At 27.1% G+C, this 24662-nt stretch overlaps 1 protein-coding gene across 2 annotated transcripts in view; it reads left to right on the forward strand.

Moving 5' to 3' along the window:
• Window positions 1-24662, forward strand: part of LOC123296918 (protein phosphatase Slingshot) — a 247644-nt gene that overhangs the window by 160993 nt on the left and 61989 nt on the right. For both annotated transcript variants that reach the window (XM_044878620.1, XM_044878619.1), the window contains exon 3: window positions 5714-5873. In XM_044878620.1, the coding sequence (XP_044734555.1) occupies window positions 5714-5873 (160 nt within the window). The remainder of the gene's footprint in view (window positions 1-5713; window positions 5874-24662) is intronic.

The following is a 24662-nucleotide window of genomic DNA, read 5'->3' on the forward strand; positions in this document are numbered from 1 at the left end:
ATAAGACCAGGGTCATGCAAAGGATAAAATTTTCTAGTTCTTTTTCAGTACTTGAATTCGATTTGAAATAAGGCAATATAATTAAGTTCTTGATTACCATTTATAATTTTGAAAATATCTCAATTAGAAAAATTAAAATTTTTATGATAAACTAAGTTAAATTTTTGCATTCGATTTTCGTCGAAATTTTTATTATCAAAAGTAGCTTCTGGAGTTTGTTATTTTATTATAATAGCAATTTAAAGCCCATGTGAACGTTTCCCTTCTGATTAGAGCAATTTTTTTTCTGGGGCATTTTTTCCAAAAGGCTTTTTATCTGAATTGTTTAAAATAGAACGCTCATTAAAAGAAGTTTTTTCATTGATTGCCTACCCTGTATATATTTTAGTGAACATATTAAAAAACACTCTAATGTATTTAAAATAAAACTAAAAATAAAAATACATTCAAATACTTTTTGATGGTTAATAAAAAAAACACAAATCAATTTTACACGTATGATAATTTTTATGAACAGCGCCAACCAACAACAGGTCATTACTCTTTTTCGTTATAAACAACAACAAAAAACAACGTTCAAATTAACAATTTACAGTTGATATATTCTTTTTTTGGTCCAGTGTTTGCCGTAGTATTTGACAGTAATTTCAGAACGGATGAAAATTTGAGTCTGCAATTGAGGAGGTCTCTTTCCAAGGCCATTTTCTTTTTCAATAAAAAAAAATCCATAAAACACGCCTTATTGCACTAAAAATTGAATAATAATTTTAATTTTAATGCAAAATTTAAAGCGGGGGCGAAAATAAGTCTTGGTCTTGCAGAGTTGGATCTTGGTCTTGATCTTAATTCATGTATATAGGATCTTGGTCTTGGTCTAATCGAAGTGGTATTATATTGTCTTAGTCTTGAAGACCAAGACTGCAAAACCGAGAATAATTTTGCTCATCACTATATTGAATCTTGAAACGTGCCAGATAATTTTCACAAGAACATTTCAAATTTGCAGTTGTTCTGGAACGATTGTCAAAAATTACGCCTGGCCCTAAACTTATTTGTTGTATGTGTGTAAATTAATAATAATTTTAATAAATAATCTAAAATATTTTAAATAACTTTAACAATACGATGTTAAATTAACTCAAACCAATCATCATATCAATGCTATTAGAAGAATCCACATGAGAAACGGTTTTAATTAAAGTAGAAGTAGTGCAATTACTTTAAAACTGTAAATGGTATTTATTTTTTAAAAGTAAAACTATAAAATTTGTGAAGATAAAATTAAAAAATTTGGAATTTTAAAATTAAATATTTTATTTGAATTTAATACTTGTAAAAAATAAAGTGTAATAAAATTGACGATACAATTTTTAAGTTTGCTATAAAAAATTTTATTGTGCCATTATAAGAGTACAGGCATAAGTGTGTTTAATTCTACATTTCATGAAGACGTATTTTATGGAATGTTCCCCTCAGAATAAAGCAACTTGAATAACATGGGTAATTTTTTTTCAAAAGGGGCCCTAGTTAAATAATTTTTTTTTTTTTAAATTTTTTAGAATATATGAACTAAAAATGATCTAAAATAAAATAAACACCATCAACTTTTAAAGGAAATATGATGAAACTCTGAAATATATTTGATGACTTTGATCTAAAAAATACAAAAATCGAACTAACTAAACGATTAATCAAGTTTTATGATTGAGTTTTTTATGATTTCGTCCAAAGTCATACTGTATACGATACCACAGAAAATCCTGGATCATTGCACAGACCAAATATTAATTTTGGAACAAGACATAAATAAGAAAAATTTATATACTGAATTTATATAGTGTAAATAAAATAAAACCGTATATACATAATATCTTAAAAAGCTTTAAAAGTATAATTTACCATCGACCATTATGAGTGCTTACTTAATATGATACTTAAATGACTAAAAATTTAAAAACTCTGTATCAAATTTTATTATATTTCTAAAACCTTTTTTACCTATAAAACAAAATACATGAATAACATAAAACTTTAAAAAACTATATTCAGGTGAATGCACGCGATGTGTTTAACTACTGACTGCTTGCTGTAAGGTAAAAAAGCATGCCTTAGTATTCACTATATACAATAATATTACGTATATAAAAGTATAGGTACTGCAGAGCTATAATATTGAGGTCTGTCATCTGAAATCCGCAACCAAGTTTGTTAAATCGGAAATATTTTTGATGACTAGATAAAAAAAAAAACTTTGCAAAAATCAGGTAACATCTAATTAAAATTTCTTTATGTTCTGCTAAAATTGTTGCAATCTAGCAAAAACTAGTGAAAGTAGCTTATAGAAGAACCTTGGAAAAAAATCTATCGGATAGTTTGTGAAGAATGGCTGTAGTAGATGTATATTTCACTGTTTTTTTTTTTGGAAGAACTGTTGGTTTATAATAAATCTATACTTGTTTTATCGAGGCAAACTTTTTTAACTGTTTTGTGTGTTTTCGAGCCTAATATTCCAATTTTAATTGATTCGAATTTATATTTTTGCCAAAAATAAAAGTTATTTTAATCAGAATTAAAAGATCTAACTACTTAAATAATATTGTGTACTTTGTTTTTTGTAATGTTGGCCTCGATAAAACGAATCAAGTATAATCCGATTGTAAACTGTCGATAGATTGAAAACAAACTATAACATTTACAATCTACCGGGTTTATTTTCGTTAGATTATAAACTAACAATTTCAAACTGCAAGTTTATAACATAACGATTTTAAGTCGTCAGTCAAATTGATATAGGCAACACAAATTTGAATTAAAATTGAGTGCTACTAATCGTTATGGCTCATCGGAGAGATCGTTTAGAAAATTTCCTTCAAAACAATATTTATTCTATTGCAGACTGCCGCCAAATAAGTAACTAGTAACATACAATATAGGAGTAATTACGATTAGGTAAATCATACTGATGATGACTAATTGGGACAAAAATTGAAATTTATTAATGAAACATAATATTCTACAAAGTTTTGGCTGACAAGAATGAGAAAAATTGTTTTGAAATGTGAAATATATTTAAAAATCTTCAAAATATTCCAAATAATTGGTTTTTGCTCTAAAAAAGTACTGCATTGTAATGATTAGTCATTACAAAAACTGGCAGATTTTAATTTTCTTGCCAGCATATACTTTTATCAAGAAACCAATATACCAACGTCATGATGATGGCTGAATAGCCTGCCTGCATGGCCTACAGTGTACCATGATGATATGATGATCAGTATTACTTCTCAGCAGCGCCAGCGAATGCACTAGTATAACATATGCTGTGTTACATAGACAAATTGTAATATTTTTTTTACATCACACATAAAATACATTTATTCATGAGAGTGAGTGAATCTAAAATCTATCCGTATTCTTTTAATATAATTGAAAGCATCATCTGTCGTTAATAAAAACACCGTAATAATTGTTATGTAATGTTGATTCGTTTATTTATCACATATTTAATTAATCTTATATGTTCACTGGGTAAACCTCTGCCTCCTACATGTAGCAATTCTTTGCTGATCTGCTCTATGTTGAAATGATGATGTGCATTATTAAATAGTTTGCTCACGAATTTGACATTTTTATCCTAACGTAAGAACTATTTATAGTTTAATCATCTTCAATCTTAAATGTATTTTTCATGAATTATTAAAACAATCCAGCGTTGGTGTAATTAACCCTTGATTACTAAATAAAGTGTTTTAATCACTGTTTAGAAATTTGTTGTAATTTTCCTAACACATTGGCTGCAAAAAATCAGTAGTTCCCGAGATATGGTCAAATATTTCTCCGAAATATAGTACTTCATATAGGATTACGAGCGACTCCATGTACATATTCGACCAATCGTCAAACGGAGTTGATATTTGTATTTTTTTTTAGTTAAAATTAAAAAGATAATGTCGGAAATCAACAAATTTGTATACTACGATTAGAATAAAATATTTCCTTGATATTATTTATTTATAAATTTTTATTTACTTAAAATAATTTGCGGCTTTTAAAAAATTGCGCATAAATGTTTTACAAACAAATAATAATGACCTTTTTCAATAGACATCGATAAATTTCAAAAATGTTATGCTGTTCAATGACCTATCATTTTCCATTCTCAATTATCTATATTTCATTTGTGGTTGTAGTATCTTCAAAGGAAAACAGATGTCATTGTGAAAAATCAATTTAGAATGTGATTTATTGTATGAAAATGTATTGTGAAACATTGAAAAATATTTTTGGCTACACAGTCAAATATAGAAACACTTATGAAAACACACCATATTTTGGTTGTGTGTTTAGTGTGTTGGATTCTATTTTAGTATTTTTGACGTCATATGTGATTATTAAAATATAAAGCTTTATCTACACGACAAATTTTTCGTTTAAAAACCAAACAAATTTTACTTTACTTATCACAGCTTTCAAGAAGCTATATTTGCAATTTTGCAATAAAATATACTTTTTAATGTCTTTTACACAAAACGATAACCAAAAATGCAGAGTTCCATCTTAAAAATCATCTTCCATAACCATTTCAAAGTTACACTAATATATTAGCTTACCAAATATGCTTACCAAACAGATTGTTCCTAAAAACTCTTGGTCGAAACAAAATAATATTTTTCTTGAAAGTTCTTGTATCGTTCCAAGAACGTAAGTTTATATTGTGCGATATATTTTTGAAAAGAAGGTTAAAAATTTTTATTGCGTTTAATAATTAAGGGATATTTATGCAATATAAATTCATCTAGCAGAATTCGCGGTTTTTGTTTGATTAAATATCAATAAAAACACTTGAAAAAATAGCTCTCTTTACTAATTTAATATTTCTTTAACCACTTCTTCCCATGTATTTAAGTCTTAATTGCACATAATTAATTGTAATTAGTGCACTCTACAGAAGTTAAATAAACACTGAACCCATAATTATATCGACTTTTGCAATCTTTTAACCATCATATAAGTGGATTTTTTTTCTTCAAATTAACTAACGAATAATGTAAAGGTTTTTTTTTTGTATTCATGCCTTGTTTCTCGAAGTACTAAGGTTGTGAACTTAATTAATTATCTTGTGAACAGAAATTAATTGGTATAAGCTACATGTTAGTTGGATCTTACAACCCAGAAATGTTTCTTTAAATTCTACATTAAAAAAAATTTATTAACTTAATAAATTTTTGTTTAAAAACAACTTTCTTAACAAAGTTATATTTATTTTAATAACAAAAAAAGAACTTGTTTTTCAGCCTAATTTTTCAAAAGTGTTTTTATTATGCAGTGGAGATAATTTAATATTGAACAAAAAATTTTACGAAAGTTTGAATATTTTTCCATTAATTAATGTCGAAATTTTTATATTAAAAAATTATTTTGAAAATTTATAGTTTCAAGTAAATTTTTTAATAATTTATAGCGGAATCCTTTTTAAAATATTCACCCGACTATGATGAATTTTTAATTGTATGATTAAAAAATTATTTTCTGGTGAAAGTACTTTTTATCTCAAAAAATTATCTGTAATATTTATCATAAAAATTGTTAAAAATTCATAAAAAAAATCAATTACATCGCGAACTTTTGAACTAAAACTTTCATATTTTATTCGCCGCTAAAATTATTATACGTAATAAAATTATTTTAAATATTTTTTTTTGTATTGTTCCAGCCTTAGCGAATGTTACTTCGCTGGTAAAGGGGCCGCGGTAGTTTTGCCTCCACATGAACGATTACGTCCAAGTAGACGTGTAAGTGCATCTGGTTCGGATATTCAGCAGCATCTACAATCTATGTTTTATTTATTGCGGCCAGAAGAAACTTTAAAAATGGTAAGTGTATTTTTTGTATTTATATTTTCTTTTGAATTTAAATTTAAAATCAGGTAGTTGATTGACATCATTCAATTATTATGATTTGTGATCAAAATTGCTCAACGATTTTTCAAACTTTACACACAGTAATTTTTCTTGTTTGATTATTTTTTCACATTTTTTTCTATCTTGGTAAAGTTATTACCGAAAAGACACTTCGGTAATATAATAGTTACAAAATTCGATTCAACCTTTATCCAAGCGCAAACCTAGTAGATTTTTGAGGATGGCATTGCACTTTTTACGAACGTTTTTGACCAGTTAATTATTTTATACATTTCATGATTTTAATTTTTTATTTTGGTTGAAATTTCGAAAGATTGGATTGGATTGACCTTAAATTTCGCAAGCAATCCTTTTGAGAGATTATTATCGGATAGTCGAATAATAAAATATGAAATTTATAATATCATTTAAACAAACGGAAAATATGGCAACTCGCGGTTGCCTGACCCAACTTAATCCAAACAAATTTGAGTATATTCTCTTCTATTAAAATCAATTAGTATTAATAAACCCTGCCCATAGTAATTCGTGGGTGGAAAAACCTTCATTTTAACAAAAAAAAAAAAAAAATTTTTTTTTGATATCTCAAAAAATACCGAACTAAATTAACATTTCTTTGGGGGCCTTGAAAATTTTTATTTTTGTAGTTCCGTTTAATTGGAACTAATACTATACTAATCGAATCTTCAGACCGTTATCGTGGAAATGGATCAGTGTCCCAATTTTACCATCATAACCTCTTTTAGTTGCTGTCTACTGTATTCTGACCCTCTTGCTTTACGAGATTCCAAATTCTATTACAAAATAATCTGCCTGGTAACTATAATATATCTTTAGTCCCACTGGTTTACCCTGATTTTACTTTTTTAACATGAACCATTTTCACGAATATCTCCCTTTTGGATAATAATTTTGAAAATAAAATTGCAGTTACTGTACCCCCGCATTATTTATTCTTTTCCTCCGTTCTGTAACATGAAAAGCACATTCGTTTTACAAAATTGATGACATTAGGTGTTGTGATTATTGCATTCGCGCACAAAGGAGTAAATAAATAAACACAACATCTGTTATCTGTACATAAATAAGCGCTTCTTGCTATTACAATGCAATAAATAAAAAAACCAAACAAATTTTATGAATGAATATTTTTTTCAATACTCCTCCTCCACCTCTTCGCATTCGGTACTCGCTATGTGTGTTTTTTTAACCGACTTCAAACTAAAACGGAGGAGGTTATCAATTCGACTGTATTTTTTTTTTTTATGTGTGTTACCTCAGAACTTTTGACTGGGTGAACCGATTTTGATGATTTTTTATTTGTTTGACAACGTCTTCCATGAGAAAACCATAAGTCTTAAATTTGCAGCAAGTATGCACGACAAGAGGACGAATAACTCAATGTCAAGCTTACCGATTTCGATGATTCTTTTTTTAGTGACAAATTAGTTAGTGTATTTCAGATTCACTGAAAATCACAAAATAAAAAACTTTTAACAAAAAGAAAACCGACTTCAAAATAAAAACTTTTGCAAAATAAATTAATATGCACTAATTAGTAAAAAAATAACGTTAAAATTATTGTTATTTTTGGAGTCGGTGTCAGCCAAGCTAATGTAGCAAACTGGTCTGCCAGAGTTGTTTTCTTGGCTAACACCGACTCCAAAAATAACGATAATTTTAACTACATTATATTATCGTTATTTTTTTTTTACTTTTTAGTGCATATTAATCCATTTTGGAAAAGTTTTTCTTTTGAAGTCGGTTTTCTTTTTGTTAAAAGTTTTTTTTTTTTTTTTTTTTGTTATAATATGATGATGAATGGTAATATTATTGTAAGGTAACCCACTCTTCATATTTATTATCTAACACTTTATTAAAACATACATAAATATATTTTTTTAATTTATTATTATTTATTTAAAAACAATAAGTTAAAGTTAAACCGCTGCATTTAATATATTAAAAACAAACAATATGATGCCGCACTGTGCTCGTTTAGTTTGTGTTTGGTGTTTCTGTGATGTAATAAGATATTTATCAATTTAACAAATAGACTTCACCGACATTATTTAAGGTTATTCAAGTATTAGTACAAATATCAGAGTACTAAGCTTAAAAAAAATCAATCAAGAAGTTATTATTTGCTTTGTAAAGTTTACTCGCCCCGACAGTGGACTAAACACGAACACTGGGTAATCATGAAATACGAATACCATTGTAAATGGTGGTGCTCCTCGTCGACACTTTTTTGCCTCATACTCCAGCAATGGGCAGCCTTCACGGAAATTTTGAGTAAAGAAATAGAAAGTACATAAGGCTGATGTAACAATCAAATGTGAATTTTTTTGAGATATTACCAAATCGCTCCGAAGTAATATGCTTTGCGTAAAATATTTTAGATTATATCTCAAAAACTATTCACGCAATTCTTAAATGACCTCGCTTATTTGGGTCATAATTACCACAAATATCCAGTTTTATCGTATTATTAAACAAAATTTATTACTTTTTATTTGATACGAAATATGATATCACAGAATTTCAGTCGATATCTAAGAAACATTCAAACGTTCAAAATTGCAATAGCAAAATGAACCAAAATTTCGTGTTATTTTCCAAGTTAATAAAAGGTTTCAGTAACAGTGGCAAAGGAACAGTTGCCCACTGGGCCTTCTAAGTAGGACACCAATAACAGTGGCAAAGGAACAGTTGCCCACTGTTCCTTCTGAGTAGGACACCACAAGGGAGCCCGAATTGAGTTTACGAATTCTACAATAAAAGGGGGAAAAGACAAATTTGTAGGAAAAGTTTATCGAAGACTAAAAAAACGGCCCTATTTACAGATTTTGTCCACTGGGCCTTTTTTCTTATCTTCTCCAAATGATGTTATAGATTCACGCTTATCCTCGAGATTAATGCGATGCCGTGTGTGCCAACTGAATAACCTTAAAGTAATATCAGTTATTTAACTGCTGCATATAAGTATGATGCGGGGTTGTGAATTACTTGTATGTAGGCTTTTTTGTAGTCTATTCAATACCTTTTTTGAAACGATATTGTTGTATAGGAGGTAGTATTTATGAATTATATTAATTGTATCTATATTGTGATAAATTTTCGATTTTTATCTGTCTTTATGTCTGAATCTCAAACTAATCATTTGTTTTAATTAATAATTAATTGCAATTCTTGAAGTTCAAAGACCGATCATGTTATATTTCAAAAAAGATAGTTGTAAATAAATCTGTGAAGTCAATTTTCAATAAGAATACATTACAGATTCCAACCAGGGGCAGCCATCTGGAAAATTGTTGTTAAAGTTGCATCTATGAATATGCAACTTATTCAATATCGGCAATACTAATATCTCCTAAATGAAATAAATTAAAAGCTTATTGAGAATTTTATCAGACTTCCGAAAGTTATGAAGTCCACAGCTATGGCAATTTTGTAGAGAAAAAGTTAAAAATTACTGATCTTGATAAAATGAGTTGCCTTAATTTACCCCAGTTGTATCTCTAAATAGGGTAAAGTTTTTTATTTAAATAGCAACCAATTTCGTACAGTTTTTTCGAGGTTTTGGTCAAATATAGTATTTATGTTCTCAAAAAACAGCCAAAAGGGAAAAGAGGCCAAAAAGAGTTAAGTACCATTCAATTTTGGGAAAATATTTTACATTTTATGATTTTTGTCTATATAAGGTCAATTACTTTTATTTTTTATATATTTATTGAAATAGTAAAGAAATCAGAGCATAAACTTATTGTGCGTGCTAATTAATGTAAAATATTATAATAATTATAATTATTGTTAGTATTTGTATACCTGATGGTGTAACAACTGTTTGTTTGCTCGTTGTTCACCTCTATTGATTGAAGTTTTATTACACAAATCAAACACCATCGTTTGTTCGCGTTCTATGTGATTAATTTATTGAGTAAATTATTATTTTACTTTCATTCAATTTTCACAATCGAAACAGAAAACTATTACGTTAATAATATTAATTAAATTCACAAGTTAGAAATATACGTTTGCATTGAGAGTAATTTACGTTCCATAAATACATGAGGCAATTGAAAATTTTATACGCAAGTGATTTTTTATTGCAAAATTATTTTATATAAAATTAATTGATGGTTAGAAATTTTTAACTAAGTTGCAAAACTGATGATTGATTGTTAATGAAGAATCCATTCAACAAAATTGATTTTAATCACGCATGAAAGATTTTCAAACTAATAATATTTCTCGATATTATCGAACGAAGTTAATTATAAAATTCAAGAATTAAATACAATTTTAATGGTAATCTTTATACAGTATGTCCCAGAAGCCTTTAGTTCTTCCATCCTTTAATGCGACCTGTCTTTTTGTGTAAATAACATATAGAAAAAATTTTCGAATAAAAATTATCCGTGTCAAAGCTGGATATCGCATAGATATAGACGTACCTTGGATTGAGTCTTCAAAATTTATTCTTTATAAAAACATAACATTTTTTGATTGAAACATTTGATTTTTTGGTGGAACATTCGGCGTAAATTTTTTGGAAAAAAATATGTTGCTACATTAATAAAACTGGATTATACTCCTTAAGTGTTGTATAGTGTGCTCCGTCAGTTTCAAACAGTAGATGCTTTGTCTGTAATAAGTAGTACTACGTAGTACCATGTTGTATAATTTATCTACGGTAACCCGACAAAACCCGAATACGGACGATTTACGTTGGCTGAGTAGCTATGCAGTCATTCTTTATCGGTGGGAAGCAACTACACGCTGTGCCCGTTAGGATATTGTCAGTTTCGAACAATAGATGCTTTGTATGTTCTACGTATACACACGTGTTACTAAAAAGTGAAAAGTGCGCACCATAGGTAGCGCACAAAAACGTAACGAGGTCATTCACATGTATGAAGTGATTCATATTGCTATGAAGCAATTGAAAACGTTCGGATTCTAGCGCCATCTATGCCAAAGTTATAGTCATACATCAGTGACCCGGTGGGATAAATAATTTAGTACTTTTTAGTGCAATAAAAACTTATAGTTTTAGAAGTAAATTTTACTATTGTTCCGTGGAATTGTAGCTCATAAAGAACTTTGATAATTTAATTATTCAATATTCAATTTTTCTAAATCTAGTTCAATATTTTTTTTAAATTTAATTTTCTCACCACAATTAATGTGTTTATACAAAAGATAATGAGATTAAATCCACTAAATATAAACAACAAGGAAATATTTATTATTATTAATTGCGTAATTAATATTCAAAATAAATTATTAATTTTAATATTAATAATAATTACATATACAAAATATTCTTAACAATATATATCGTTGTTTGGATTTTAAATCATTATGAAATGAACTGATGATGACAAATTAATTAAAAGTTTGAAATTGTTATTCTGGACGTGTATGAAATATGTTGTTCGAATTTTGATATATTTATTGTTGCATTTACTGCATGTATATATTTTTATAAATTTAAAGTTATTTAATTTATGCGCCTATTAAATATAATAAATACTGTGGCAATATTAATATTTATTATAAATATTTATTATACTTCCTATATATATTTAATACAACTTGGTTGGGTAATTACAATTATAACCAACAATCATCACACCATTTATATATTATAACTATTATTTTAACGTTTACTTAATTAATGCTTTGTTGTAAAATAAGTACACAGAAAAAAATTAAAATATTGACAACCTCATCCCGAAGTTGGCCGTTTCATATTGAAATAAAGTAAAACTACTTTCAAACAATTGCATAACGATTGGAGCAAGTACAGCTAAATATTTGTATTTACAATAGAATGGGATTGAATTTAAAATATGAATTCATTGATACAAAATCACGGAAGTTAAGTAAACAAAATCATTACTTCTATGAAATAGATTGATTTTCGTTTAAAGTCATGCATTTTATTGATGGAAAATAAAATTGTATTTAGTTGGAATATATAATCGTGTAAATAAAGCGAATCGATGAATTAAAAAAAAGTTTCTTTGCGTTTGCTTTAAAAAGACTATTGAGTTGTTCGTCTCATATCTGTCATGTCTAGTCCATATGTGATTGAGCCAACTTCATGAAGATTGTTGTTACCGGTTAACAGAGAGTTTGAAATATACATATTGATCATTTTTAGAAGATTTACCATATTTTTTGGTATATATGCAACAAGCATCGATAGCGCAGTTAGTTAAGCTGTAGACACTAAAATCAATAGTAATCAATATGTCGCTGGTATCAGTATTTTATCACACATCGATATCATGTGCCTTGAGGTGCCGATCGAAGCGTATTATCGACAATATGATGCGAAAAGAATTTCATAACATTTTTTTTAAATATATTTATAACTTTTTATTTTGCTGGGAAGTTATTCGTGTGGACCTCAAGGGTCGCATCAAACTCTACCCACGACCAGTTTAAACAATAATTAAAATTTTTCGGATTAACAGGTTTCTCTGTTTACAATATAGTTTTAACAAGTGAAAACAAACAATTGACTGAGTTAATTGTTGAAATACCATGTATAGACGTCAATAACAAAAGATATTCACTTTTAAATATCTTTCACACAACTATACACACACACACACAACTGATATTCCTATTCCTACTGACATACTATAAAATTTGCACCTAATTAACGCCCTCGTGGGTAAACAGTGATGTTTACAAAAAAATGTTTCAAACAAAAGTTTTTTATTTTTTTATAAGGAACATTTTTTACATTTAAACTTTTGTTTTATCTCTAACGGTTTACAAGATGGGTCCTACGGACCCAAGACCCAATTGACCTATGATGCTCATTTACGAACTTGACCTCACTTTTTACGTCCTGAGTACGCTGTAAAAATTTCAGCTCGATATCTTTTTTCGTTTTTGAGTTATCGTGTCCACAGACGGACGGACGGACGGACGGACAACCGGAAATGGATTAATTAGGTGATTCTATGAACACCTATACCAAAATTTTTTTCGTAGCATCAATATTTTTAAGCGTTACAAACTTGGGACGAAACATAATATACTATGTATATTTCATAATATGAAATATACATGGTATACATGGTATACATGGTATACATTATATACATGGTATAACAATATGTATGTTATTGTTGAAATATCCAATTAAAACAGAAAACAATAATTTTAAAGTGTTGTTCGAAATATTTAATAAACAAATGTTACAATCCAATTATACTAAAAGGATTTTTCATTAAACATAATGCATATTTTCTAAACAATAGAAAAACTTATACATACATGAATAGAAGAAAATTGATAATATTCTTGAAGTCTGGTGATAATGCCATTGAACGATGAACAACATGGCTAGACATATTATTAAATTCATACATACATACATCCATCATACATATACATGTACACCTACTATCATTTTAATTCATAAAGCAAGTCATATACATACATTATCTACTATATTTTTTAATTTCATTGACGTTGTTTTCAATTTAATTTTCCACATTTATAGTCAAAGTAAAACTGACTTCTATGAATGATGTATATTTGATTTATTTAATTAAAAATTCTTTGTTAGTTAATTATGTGCTAAGTCGTCACATTTATATAAAGTTAGTTTAGCTAGAGTGACAGGCCATGAATTAAATAATTGTTATTAGGTTTTGTCCAGGCTCTCATAGCCGTTGAAAATACCTATACATAATAACACCAAAAAATGATAAAAGTAAAATTGATAAAAAAGTGATAATTGTTAGGAAATTGCTAAGGCTGAAGGACTAATTAATAAAAAATGCAAATCAATTTTTCTTACATTTCGAAGAACGGAATATCTGTTTCCTCCCATCTTAAAAATTGTCAAGGTGTCGGGCTGGGGACATCCCGTTTGGTTGCGAGTCGGACAAAATGATTTTTTAACCCCCAAACCAAAAAAAGGGGGTTTATAAATTTAACCGTTATGTGTGTGTGTATCTGTCTGTTTGTCTGTCTGTGGCTCCATAGCGCCTAAACGTTTGATTTTTTTGTTTCTTTTGAAAGGAAATTTAATTGAAAGTGTTCTTGGCTATGTTTCAAGTGCGAGCTTAGATTTAAATTTTCTTCTTTAAATTTTTCAAATTTCACTTCACATTTTTTATTCACTTGTCTTCTAATTGGAATATCGTCTCCAATAAATATCCCTCGTGTTTTAAAGCTACGCTTATGAAAGTTTTCTTAGAGAGAAAACATTGTTAGACACAACACTGCCTTGTCTTGAAAAAAAATAGTGATTTTATCCCACTGATTTTCTGTCTATGTTCTACTTTCAAAAATTTCTGGGAAAATTTTTTAGTCCTATTGTCCTAATTATATTTTGAGAATATTTTATTATGATTTTGTGACGTATTGTTAGTTTCTGCCATGGTAGCTTGGACTATTATTAGTTTTACTGATGAAGGACAGTGAATTTCAAAAAATTTGCTTGTACATATTTGTATATCTACAGATAAAAAAAAAATTGTTAGAAAATCATTCATCTTTAACATCAATTACTGACAAAGATGTGCTAAAATGATAAATATTTAATTTTTTTAATCAAATTTTTGCCAAGCCTCTTTAAACAAGTTTTAATAGTATGCATAAATTAATGTTTATGTAAATTTAATTGTTTATTTATGATTTTTTTTTTTTTTTTGATTAAGTGAATACTCGGGTAATTTTTCTTAAATAATGCAAATATTATAAATTATGTATTTAACTCGATATGAAATTCAAAACAAAAATCATTTTAAGGATTTATGAGCATGACCACAGTGTTCGATTTAAAGGCTCAAAATTTTTTTATAGACAGTCTTTTACTCAAAGAATATGTGGTTAAAATTTCAGCATAGGTATCCTTGCAAATTTTTAAGAAAAAAGTCATTGAAAATCGATATAAAATACATTGGCTCTTATGTGGTGGAATCTCAAAAAACGTCATATTTTGATAATTTTCACTTGGAATGAATGTAAACAAATTTTAAAAAAACTTTTTAATTGAAAGTAAACATATAAGCAATGGCATAGAAAAGAAAAAAACAAGGCGTCTCCGTCTATATAAGGGATGTAAGAGCAGGGTAGATTTAGGGTTGAAATTATTTTTATCTTATTTTCAACTTTGATGATGAATTTGGTTATTAATTCATGAATGTAGACGAAAAATAAGAATAAAATTTTTCGGTGTGTGCCTTTGTTTTCGAAATATCGAAAGCTCAATAATTAAACAAAATTTTCAATTTGCGATATTTTGAAAATTTCGCCAGATATAGAAAAACTTTATTCTTACTTTTCGTCTTATATCGTCAAGTTATATTATAATTTCTCATCAAAATTGAAAATATATATTTTTGTAAATTTGTGCCCCCACTACCGTGCTTATACATCCTTAAATCAGTTAAAACATTGTTAGTAATGTTCTAAAAAATATGTGCGTTTCGTAATTTTTTCTCTGTTACAGACACAATATACAATGAACTGAGTAAAAAAAATTACACTAATGCCAAAACTTTTCTATTCAGACCGTGTCAATTAGAGTTTCAAATTTGGCTTCTAGCATTCAAGGGTTAAATATATCAACAATAATAATATTTAACATGAAAATAAAATTTAAAAAATATGACAGGGTAACATAAAATATGACAGTGATTGACATTAATGATATGACACTTTAAATATACCATGAAAGATATTTCAAAGAGTTTCGTATATTTTTAGTTCATTCATATATTCCATATTATTTATTTTAAGGTGAAACACCCGTTGAAAAATCAACAATTGCTTTTCGTTTATAAGAAAGAAATCTTAAATTGTTCATGGAAAACATTTCAGAAATTAACAAAAATTTTACTTTTTAAAAATCAAATTTTTATATTTAATGAATTAAATCACAATTATAAATATGTATAAAAATTGCTGACTGGATAAAATACACAACTAGCCATTTTTTTTGAGTACTATTTTGTAAATTTTATATGCTTGCTGGACATAATAAAATTATAATATATATTCAACGAAATGAACTTACTCTGGATTTCGAATTCCTGTTGCAAACTGAACCCGGATCAATCTCGCGTTATTTATTAGACAGTCTCTGTCTTATGATTCAACCAAATTATACATGAAAAGGGTGTGAACCTTTCATCAAATGCAAGGTATGAAGGTTTTTTTTTTTTTTTATATGTTTGCAATGTAAAGGCAATATTAAGTCCAAGTTTTCAACCTTGAAAAACGACCGGATCATACTGAAAAATAAGAAAAACCTCGAAAATTTTGACCTTATTTCAGTTTTTGCTGATTTTTACCCGGAAGGCTAGTTTTTCCTGAACAATTGTGCATTTATTTTTAAAACAAACAACATATCAAAGCACAAGAAATACATTTTAGTTATTTAGTTTTCCCGCTTTTTCAAAAACTTTTATTAAACCTTTTTTACGAGATATTTTGATTCTCTTTTATTCACAATGTCATACTTTTGAATAATATTCGTTATATGGACTTAAAACACCAAACATCGAAAAATAACAAAATGATTTACCGTATGAATATACAGAAGGTTCGATTTGCATCTAGGCATATATATATCATGAGTTTAACAGAAAACATGCGTTAAGCAATACATCTAAATGAGAGGTATTATATACATGTGTTGAAGCTTCGATATGCGTGGAGATAGTTGTAAGACGCTTGGAGAGTGGGAGTTTTTTAGTTGAATAGATAAACTACAACAGATAAGCCATGGTACAAGTCACTTTTGCAATTTCATAAAACACCTATATTACCTCTTACTTAGATGCATTGCTTAACGCATGTACTCTGTCATACTTGTGATATTTATATGCCTAGATGAAAATCGAACATTCTGTATATGATTACGGTGATGTGTTTGGATATAGTCTTACAAAATGAGGTCATATATTTATGTTAGTATGAAAAAAAAATAATTGCTTTTTATCATAAATGTATGTTATATATTAATGTATGTATGTTCTTGTTGCAAATAATAAAAAAATAATATACATATAGAACTGTCATTTTTGTTTAAAGCACGTTTACTTTGCTTATAGTTTACCACTTGAATTTTATGTGTATTTCCTCATTTTGAATATATTTTGTGCTGTGTTAGTGTAGCATTTATTTATTATTATCATTATTGTACTGTTTAGTCTTTTAAATACTTTGATGGCGTTTAAAAAAAAAATTTGCATTGACGTGAATGCTTTATCATAGTTTTTATTGAACCATCTCTTTGTAACAATTTTCTGTACGTGATGATTATGCACATTAATGTGATGACATGAACTGGTTTTTATTTTACGTTGCTGTAGATTTTTTTTGTTATTATGACATGATCATCACCGAAAGGTGTTTAAAGCAAAACAAGGATTTTAAATTAAGGTTTAATTTTCATCAAAAAATGTATAAAGTAAGTGCATTTGTGCCCTAGTGCGGGAATGGATTCATTATCACACTAGGGCAGCAACTATTTGTCCCACGCATACTGAATGAAAATAGTACTTCTTTCTCACGGGCGTATATAAAACAGTTTTATAGCAAAAACAAACCTTTTGATTGTGATATGTCATTGGGGGGGAGATTGTGATTGTGACAAACATGATGATGCTAATACTACTAACCACATCGAAACAAAATGAATGATTTGAATCACAAACTCATTATTTGTTTAGTTGTAGAGTAGACAGATTTGTTGACCCATATTTTTATTTTATGTACATCCATCCTATAGTCCATTACTATATATAAATAATAGAAACATATTATGCAATGTATTTAAAAAGTTTGCTTACATTTATTTTTATCAACTTATAGGTTAATAAATAGTCCGAAAAATGTGCCCTGATCTGGACTTCATTCATCAGGTGTTGGGATCCCTCCAAACGACATATAACGATTTGAATGTTTTTCTATTTAATCTGCTCGCTATTTATTCCTTAAAATTACTGAAAAATGCAATCCATACAATTATATATGCATCCATACAATTCTAGAGTTAAAGTAGTGTATCGTTACCATGGAAACGCTTCCAATAAAACTCACGCACGTTGCGAATAGTGACTTTCAAGTACACGTAATTTTGTCATTGAATTACAAATTTTGCATCATTTTGCCTGTAAAATACACCTTTAATTTTATCTATGTTTTATTTTAAACAAATAATATGTAAATACAACTAAGTAGTAGTCTGTATTTTATTTATATTATTTACATTATAAAATAATATAAAATACGCGACGATTTTATCATCCCTTTTCATCTGTTATTTTCATTTAATTTAAAATGATTTGTTTGGCTCTGACATTTATTTGAAATAGATAAAATTACAATATACTACATAAGGGAAGGTGTAGAACCTTGACAAAAAATTTACATTTACTTTGTTTTCAAATATCTCAATGAAAATTGCCTGTGTTTATAGAACTTTTATTCCTCCACCTTATGAATTTTTTTGATAATTTATATAATATCTCGATACAATGTTATTATGCCCAGTACAAAGCAATATCTGCCGAGAAACTACAAAATCATTAAAGCTTCATTGGACTTTGGGTACTACATCTTACCATACATATATTTTTGCATATGATTTTTATGACTTCAATTGTCCGATGTTCGATATACAACGTCTTTCCATAATTATTCTCGTCATAAAATCATCATCTGAAATTCGTTGACGAAATATGTAATTTTTAATATGAGTCATCTTAGTGTAAGGATGGAGGCTAGATAACTTTTCTCTGAATAATTGACAAATGAACCACAAACGAACGTTTGAGAAAACGTCACAAAATGAGAAATGTTACAAAATAATTTCTTTACTAGTGTAAAAGTGAGAATTCTTCGGTATTACTCTTACCAAAATAAAGTTATAAAAATAACGTTTAAACAGTAAAAAAAATTTCAGACAATGTTGAAAAAGAAGAAAAACAAGGAGTAACTTCAAACAGAGCAACTAAAATGCGATTAAGTTTAAATTTAAGAAGTTCTAAAGTCACACAAATTTTTCAACAGGTTTTTTATTTATTTATTTCTATATTATGTTATTATTATTCATATTTTTATTATCAAAATATTATATTATTTTATATCATAGTAGAATTAATAGAAAATATTTATCACGATATAATACGTATTTGCCATTTTTATATTAAAATAAAATTTTTATTATTTTTTTCAAACAACTGCAGTCAGTATTATTATATTTAAGGTCGAACTTTCTTAGTAATATGTTTTTACGATCATTAGTACGTCCGTCTGTTAGGCATTTGCGTGATGTTAAGTTTTATAGTTTTTCTTGAAAAAAGCGTTAAATGTATAATAAATTAGTATTCCAACTTGAATTGTTATTGTGTTTATTATTATACAAGCTAAAAGTTTTAGAAAATGTAAGAAATGGATATTGTGAAGTTGACCGTCATAGATTTTTTTTGCCAAACATGAATTTTTCTAATAAAGGTAGTTTTATTCTAGGTTACTTTATTAATCCGGGACCGAAACTGGAAAAGCGGGATTATCTGTTTTTATACGTGTAGGTGCAACTCACTTAAAATAGTGAAAATTTCACTATTTGAGATAGTGACTTCTCAATTCGCTATCAAATTAGTGAATCTTTCTCTACATGGGCTTTTGACTCATGAATTCACTACCGAAATAGTAAAATGATCAGTAAACGTCACTGCTTAGAATAACATAACCTAACATATATACTACCTATTTGACTTGCACACAAATTTTCAAAAATTTCAATTTTGAAAAGAGAAAAATCGAAAGATAGATTTTGATAAAATAAATTTATAAACTGATTTAAAAATATAGTTATATTTCATATTTTCTAAATATATTGATTATATTATATACAAATGTCCCTTTTTGGAAAATTCAATAATAAAATGTTTTCTGTTAATAAAACTTTTTCAAGTAGACTATACGGCGCCCTAAATAACATCAATAGGTAGTAATTTTACTATTCATGTAGTTATTTCGAGAATGATTCTTATCACTAGAATAGTTTATTATGGTGCTAGTTAAATATACAAAATGTTTATAAAAAATATTGCCTTATAAGGAAATTCGTGATTATAAACCTGGACGGAGCTATATACTCATCTTTACCATACATTCACAATAAATAAGATAGAGCATAAACATATTTTTTTTGTCTTTATTGTATGTAAAAGATGAAATATTTAAACATTTTTTACAAAACATTTTTTTGGGGCATTACTTGTTGTACATAAACTAATTTCGAAATTTCAGCTTCGTGTTTGATTATTCTTAAAATCTCTACTGATCATGTGCTCGTTGAAATAATAAATGTTTCAAATTGAAGAATATACATCAAAATTATTATTCCTGAAATATGAACCTAACCTTAAATACAAAACAATTTTTTTATATTAAAATATTTTGTTTTCAATTTCTTTTTTTTTTTAAATCAATACATAATGCGACACTAAATGTCGTAAAAAATACTTATAAAATTTATAAATGTATTGTTAATTTCTTTTTAATATAAAATTTTACATATGCAAAAAATAAATTTTCAAAACGTGACTATTCACGTTTTTTAATTTTTTGAAAACCAAAGAAAAGAAAATTTATATAGTTTATAAATATTATGGAAATATAAGTAATAAATATGACGTTTTTATAAGTTGATTACTTACAAAGCCATTTATTTTTATTTTGATTGATAAATGATATAACATTGAACTTAAATTATTGATATATTTACTTGAGATAATCAATATATCATAAACTATTGATAAAATCAATATCAATTTCATGTACATTAAATACGATTCTTTTTCACCGACTTCAAAAAAAAAAGAATGAGTATTTCATTTTCCACAGTTCTACACAAATGCGATTTATTATTCCTTGTAAATCGATTTTTGGAAACTTAGTTATAAAATTTTCTCAATCAAGGCGGTTCGACCGTTTAGGGGCTACGATGCCCCTGAGAAACATTCAGACGCACAGATAAACACTTTAAACTTATAACACTCATTCTTAAATCATTATCAAAGTGATCAAGGACATCAGATGAGATGGAAAGAATACTTAGAGAGCTGTCTATTTTTTGGGACAAATTTTTGGAAATATTTTAATTGAAATTGAAATATTTGAGTTGACTTTTTTATTTTGAATTATTGTTTTGAATTACCTAATTATTTTACCATTTTACTTTTCAAAATGCATAAAGCTTTTCATTTACAAAATGATTCTTTTTTGTTTTGGATTGTTTTCAGTCAAGTAAAGACATATCTTATATCTTCTATTCTTGTCAAAAAGCGCTGCTTGAAAAAAATATAATATATTTAACTTTCTTAGGTTTAAACAAAAACAAATCGATGAAAAGGTTTATTGAGCCAGGTTTGTTTGAACATTCATTTCCATAGTAATTATTTATCTTAAAATTATACGTCATACCTTTTCCAAACTGAATTGATTTTGAATATCATCGCCAATTTTTTAGTTTTTTCGAGAACGGAACTCTAAGCTCGCACTTAAAACATAGCTAAGAACACTCTCCGTTAAATTAGCTTTCTAAATATTGCTCCGCAAATTCTATGGGTTAAAATTCGTGAAATTTATCCAAAGTGACTAGATTTAACCAACAGAAATATTCACAATATTCACTATAATAAAATAATTTCTTACTTTTTACTCGTGTTTTTTTACGTTGGTTTTTAAATAAAATTTGTTTCTTTTTTAAATGAATCAGTTCGATTTATTAATAGTTTTATTATTATCTTGAATGTACTTAAGTACATTCAATCAATATCATGTTAATTGAAGTCAATTTATGTTGTAGACAGTATTATTTTACAGTCAGTTTTCTCATTCTTTCTCACTCAAAATTAATTTTTACTAAACCTTGAAAGTATTTGAAATCAATTAATTTTAGTAAAATTCATTTTACCGTGAGAGATACTAAACTAAAAATAAATTGATTTTTGGAAACTTTAATTTCCTTCACCTTGGTTTATATAATTTTTATTTTGGGAAAGTTGGAAAAGTCGTACAAATTGTTAAAATAATGTTTGTTCTGAATAGATTATTTTAGTATTATTAATGGGAAATGAAATTGAGAATAGAGATGAGAAAAACAAACAGGCGAGTGATATATGTTTAAATTAATTAATCTAGTATTTTTAAGTTTCCTCTTATTTAAACTTCGCTTGTACCTATGCTTGAAGTACAAGACTAAAGTTAATTAAAAGATTAAGAAGAAGCGACGTATTTAAAACAACGTTTAGATGAAAACAAAATATATTTATATTACCTCCATGCACAAAATTTAACGTTGAATGTCTCCATTATTTGTGGCTATTGGATGTTCAATTAATGATGATTGAAGAGAAATATCTATATTATCAAATTTATAAACAGCACTTGCACACAATATATTATATATTTTTGTAGTTGCATGTTATTGTAAAGCTTAAAATACCACATTATTTGACTACAAACCATGTTTTAATTTGATTTATATGTATGTACCAAGCAATAACCCAAAACTTTTTTACAATACTGTAGGAAAACTTAAGGTTAAACTTAGCCAAAAACGAATATCAGCTTTTGTTTGTGTATATCAGGCATGGACAAACATGGCTTAGAGAGGTCCCTCATACTTCTGTATCTAAAATACAACATAACCATTGACAACCAAAAATACGAGTAAGACAGAGGGATAATATTTTTTTTACCTATCTCATTACTATTAGAGAAACTGAGGTACGTAGAAGAGTCGTATATCAGTCTCGCTTCCTCCTCTATGAGCAATGCTATCTTGGATAAAGAGACACACAATAAAGTTATAACAATGGTGACTTTGAGTTAAAATAACTCCCCCAATGCATGATATAGAGGTTAATGTTACATTTGCACCGGTTTGTCATCCCATGTACAAGACAATGTTTAAATTTGATATAATAAATAATCAAATAAAAAAAAAAAAAATATTTTTTTAGTAAAAAAGAATGTCATAATTAATTACCATATACACAAATGTCTTCTATAATTTGTTATCAGAAGAACGAAAGTATTTAAACATGAAATAATTTAATCTTATAAAAATATAAATACATAAAAAAACTTATTATTATTATTATTTATTGTAATAAATATGTGACCTTTTAATTTATTCCAAACAAAAATAATTGTATTTTGAATAATAAATCAAAGAGGCTATGACGTTTTTCAATGTAATTAATTACAAATATTCATAAATTATTACATTTAGGAAAATATTTTTTATACTTGTTTACATGATTTATAGTAGAAAATGGGTAGGCTTAATGTATATACGGAAGAGCTTGACAAAGAGAATGAATTTTTCTCTATTTTTTCATTATAAAAATCAAAATTTGCCTTAGCCTCTAAGCAATTGTGTTTTTATTATTCATCGTTGTTCGATTGGTGAGAAGTCAAAAGGTTTTTGTTATCGAAAGTTAGAAATATATGATAAATTTGACCAGACTATTCTTTTGAAGTTTTTGAATAATTTTTCTGGATTCCTATCTCTTCTAATCCAATAGTTTGTTGTGAAAAATTTTTTTGAAGACGTATAAAGTTGTTGGTCAAAAAATATTCTAGAAAAATTAAAAAATCAATATTTGGTTTTTAATCTTTCAAGAATTCTCATCTGCCTCTGGCGTCCGAGGTAATTCGCTTAGCTAGCGCATCTCCTGCGCTACGAATTTTTTTAATTTAGCGATGGATCAATTCATATTAAAACTATTCAAATTAACCAAGCGATCTGCAGAACACATATTTTATTCAATTTTATTAAAATTATATTAAAACATACACACATTTAATAGAATCGACGTAGGATTTGACCCACAGACGACACCCTACAATTAGAATAAGATAAGATAAAATTCCGTCATTAAATATAATCTTCTTAGAATTAAATGAATTTTTCACCTAATTTAAAAAAGTACTGATTAAAACTAGCACACGTGTAGGTCTGGTCTATGTTTATTTTTAGTTGTTTATTTTTTTAAATCGTATCCTCCAGTTATTTCAATTATACTTAAAAATTTATGTAAATTGTAACTGACAACAACCGATCACATGAAAAATAGATAATTTTAAGAGACTTGACCGTTATGTAGATTGATTGATTATTGTTAGTATATCTTGTTTACTCAATAAACTTAATTTTTAAGGTTATTCGATTAGTACTAAGCCTTTTTTTTACATTTTTCGACAAGAAATCACTTTAGTACGATGACTAAAAACATATTTTCGGTTTTAGGATTTTCAATTTTGCTGGTGCATTTTATTAAAACCTTGCCGATATTAAATTACATAAAAGAATAAAATTTTTTGTCTAGCTTCTTTTTAGAGTTATCGAAACATTTAAAAAGAAAATGTGAAAATACACTATTAAGAATTTACTCAAAAACTATTTCAAAATTAGAGCATGCTCATCTTAAAAAGAATGTCTCTAGTCAGGATTCCAGAAGCTAAAGCTTCAAAAAAATCCAACTTTCGTAATTATTATTAAAAAGACAAAAAAGCAAAGGTAAAACAGATCATTTTTTATTTATTTTCTAAGTTATATTTTTCTATTTACAAATTTTTTAAAGAAAATGTTCGTATTAGCTTTATCAGTTTTTTAACTTAATTCTAAAAATTTCAAAATACAATTTTTCAATACAAGATAGTTAAAAGAAAAAG

This window comes from Chrysoperla carnea, chromosome 3 (genome assembly GCF_905475395.1).
Source record: "Chrysoperla carnea chromosome 3, inChrCarn1.1, whole genome shotgun sequence".
Lineage (NCBI taxonomy): Eukaryota > Metazoa > Arthropoda > Insecta > Neuroptera > Chrysopidae > Chrysoperla > Chrysoperla carnea.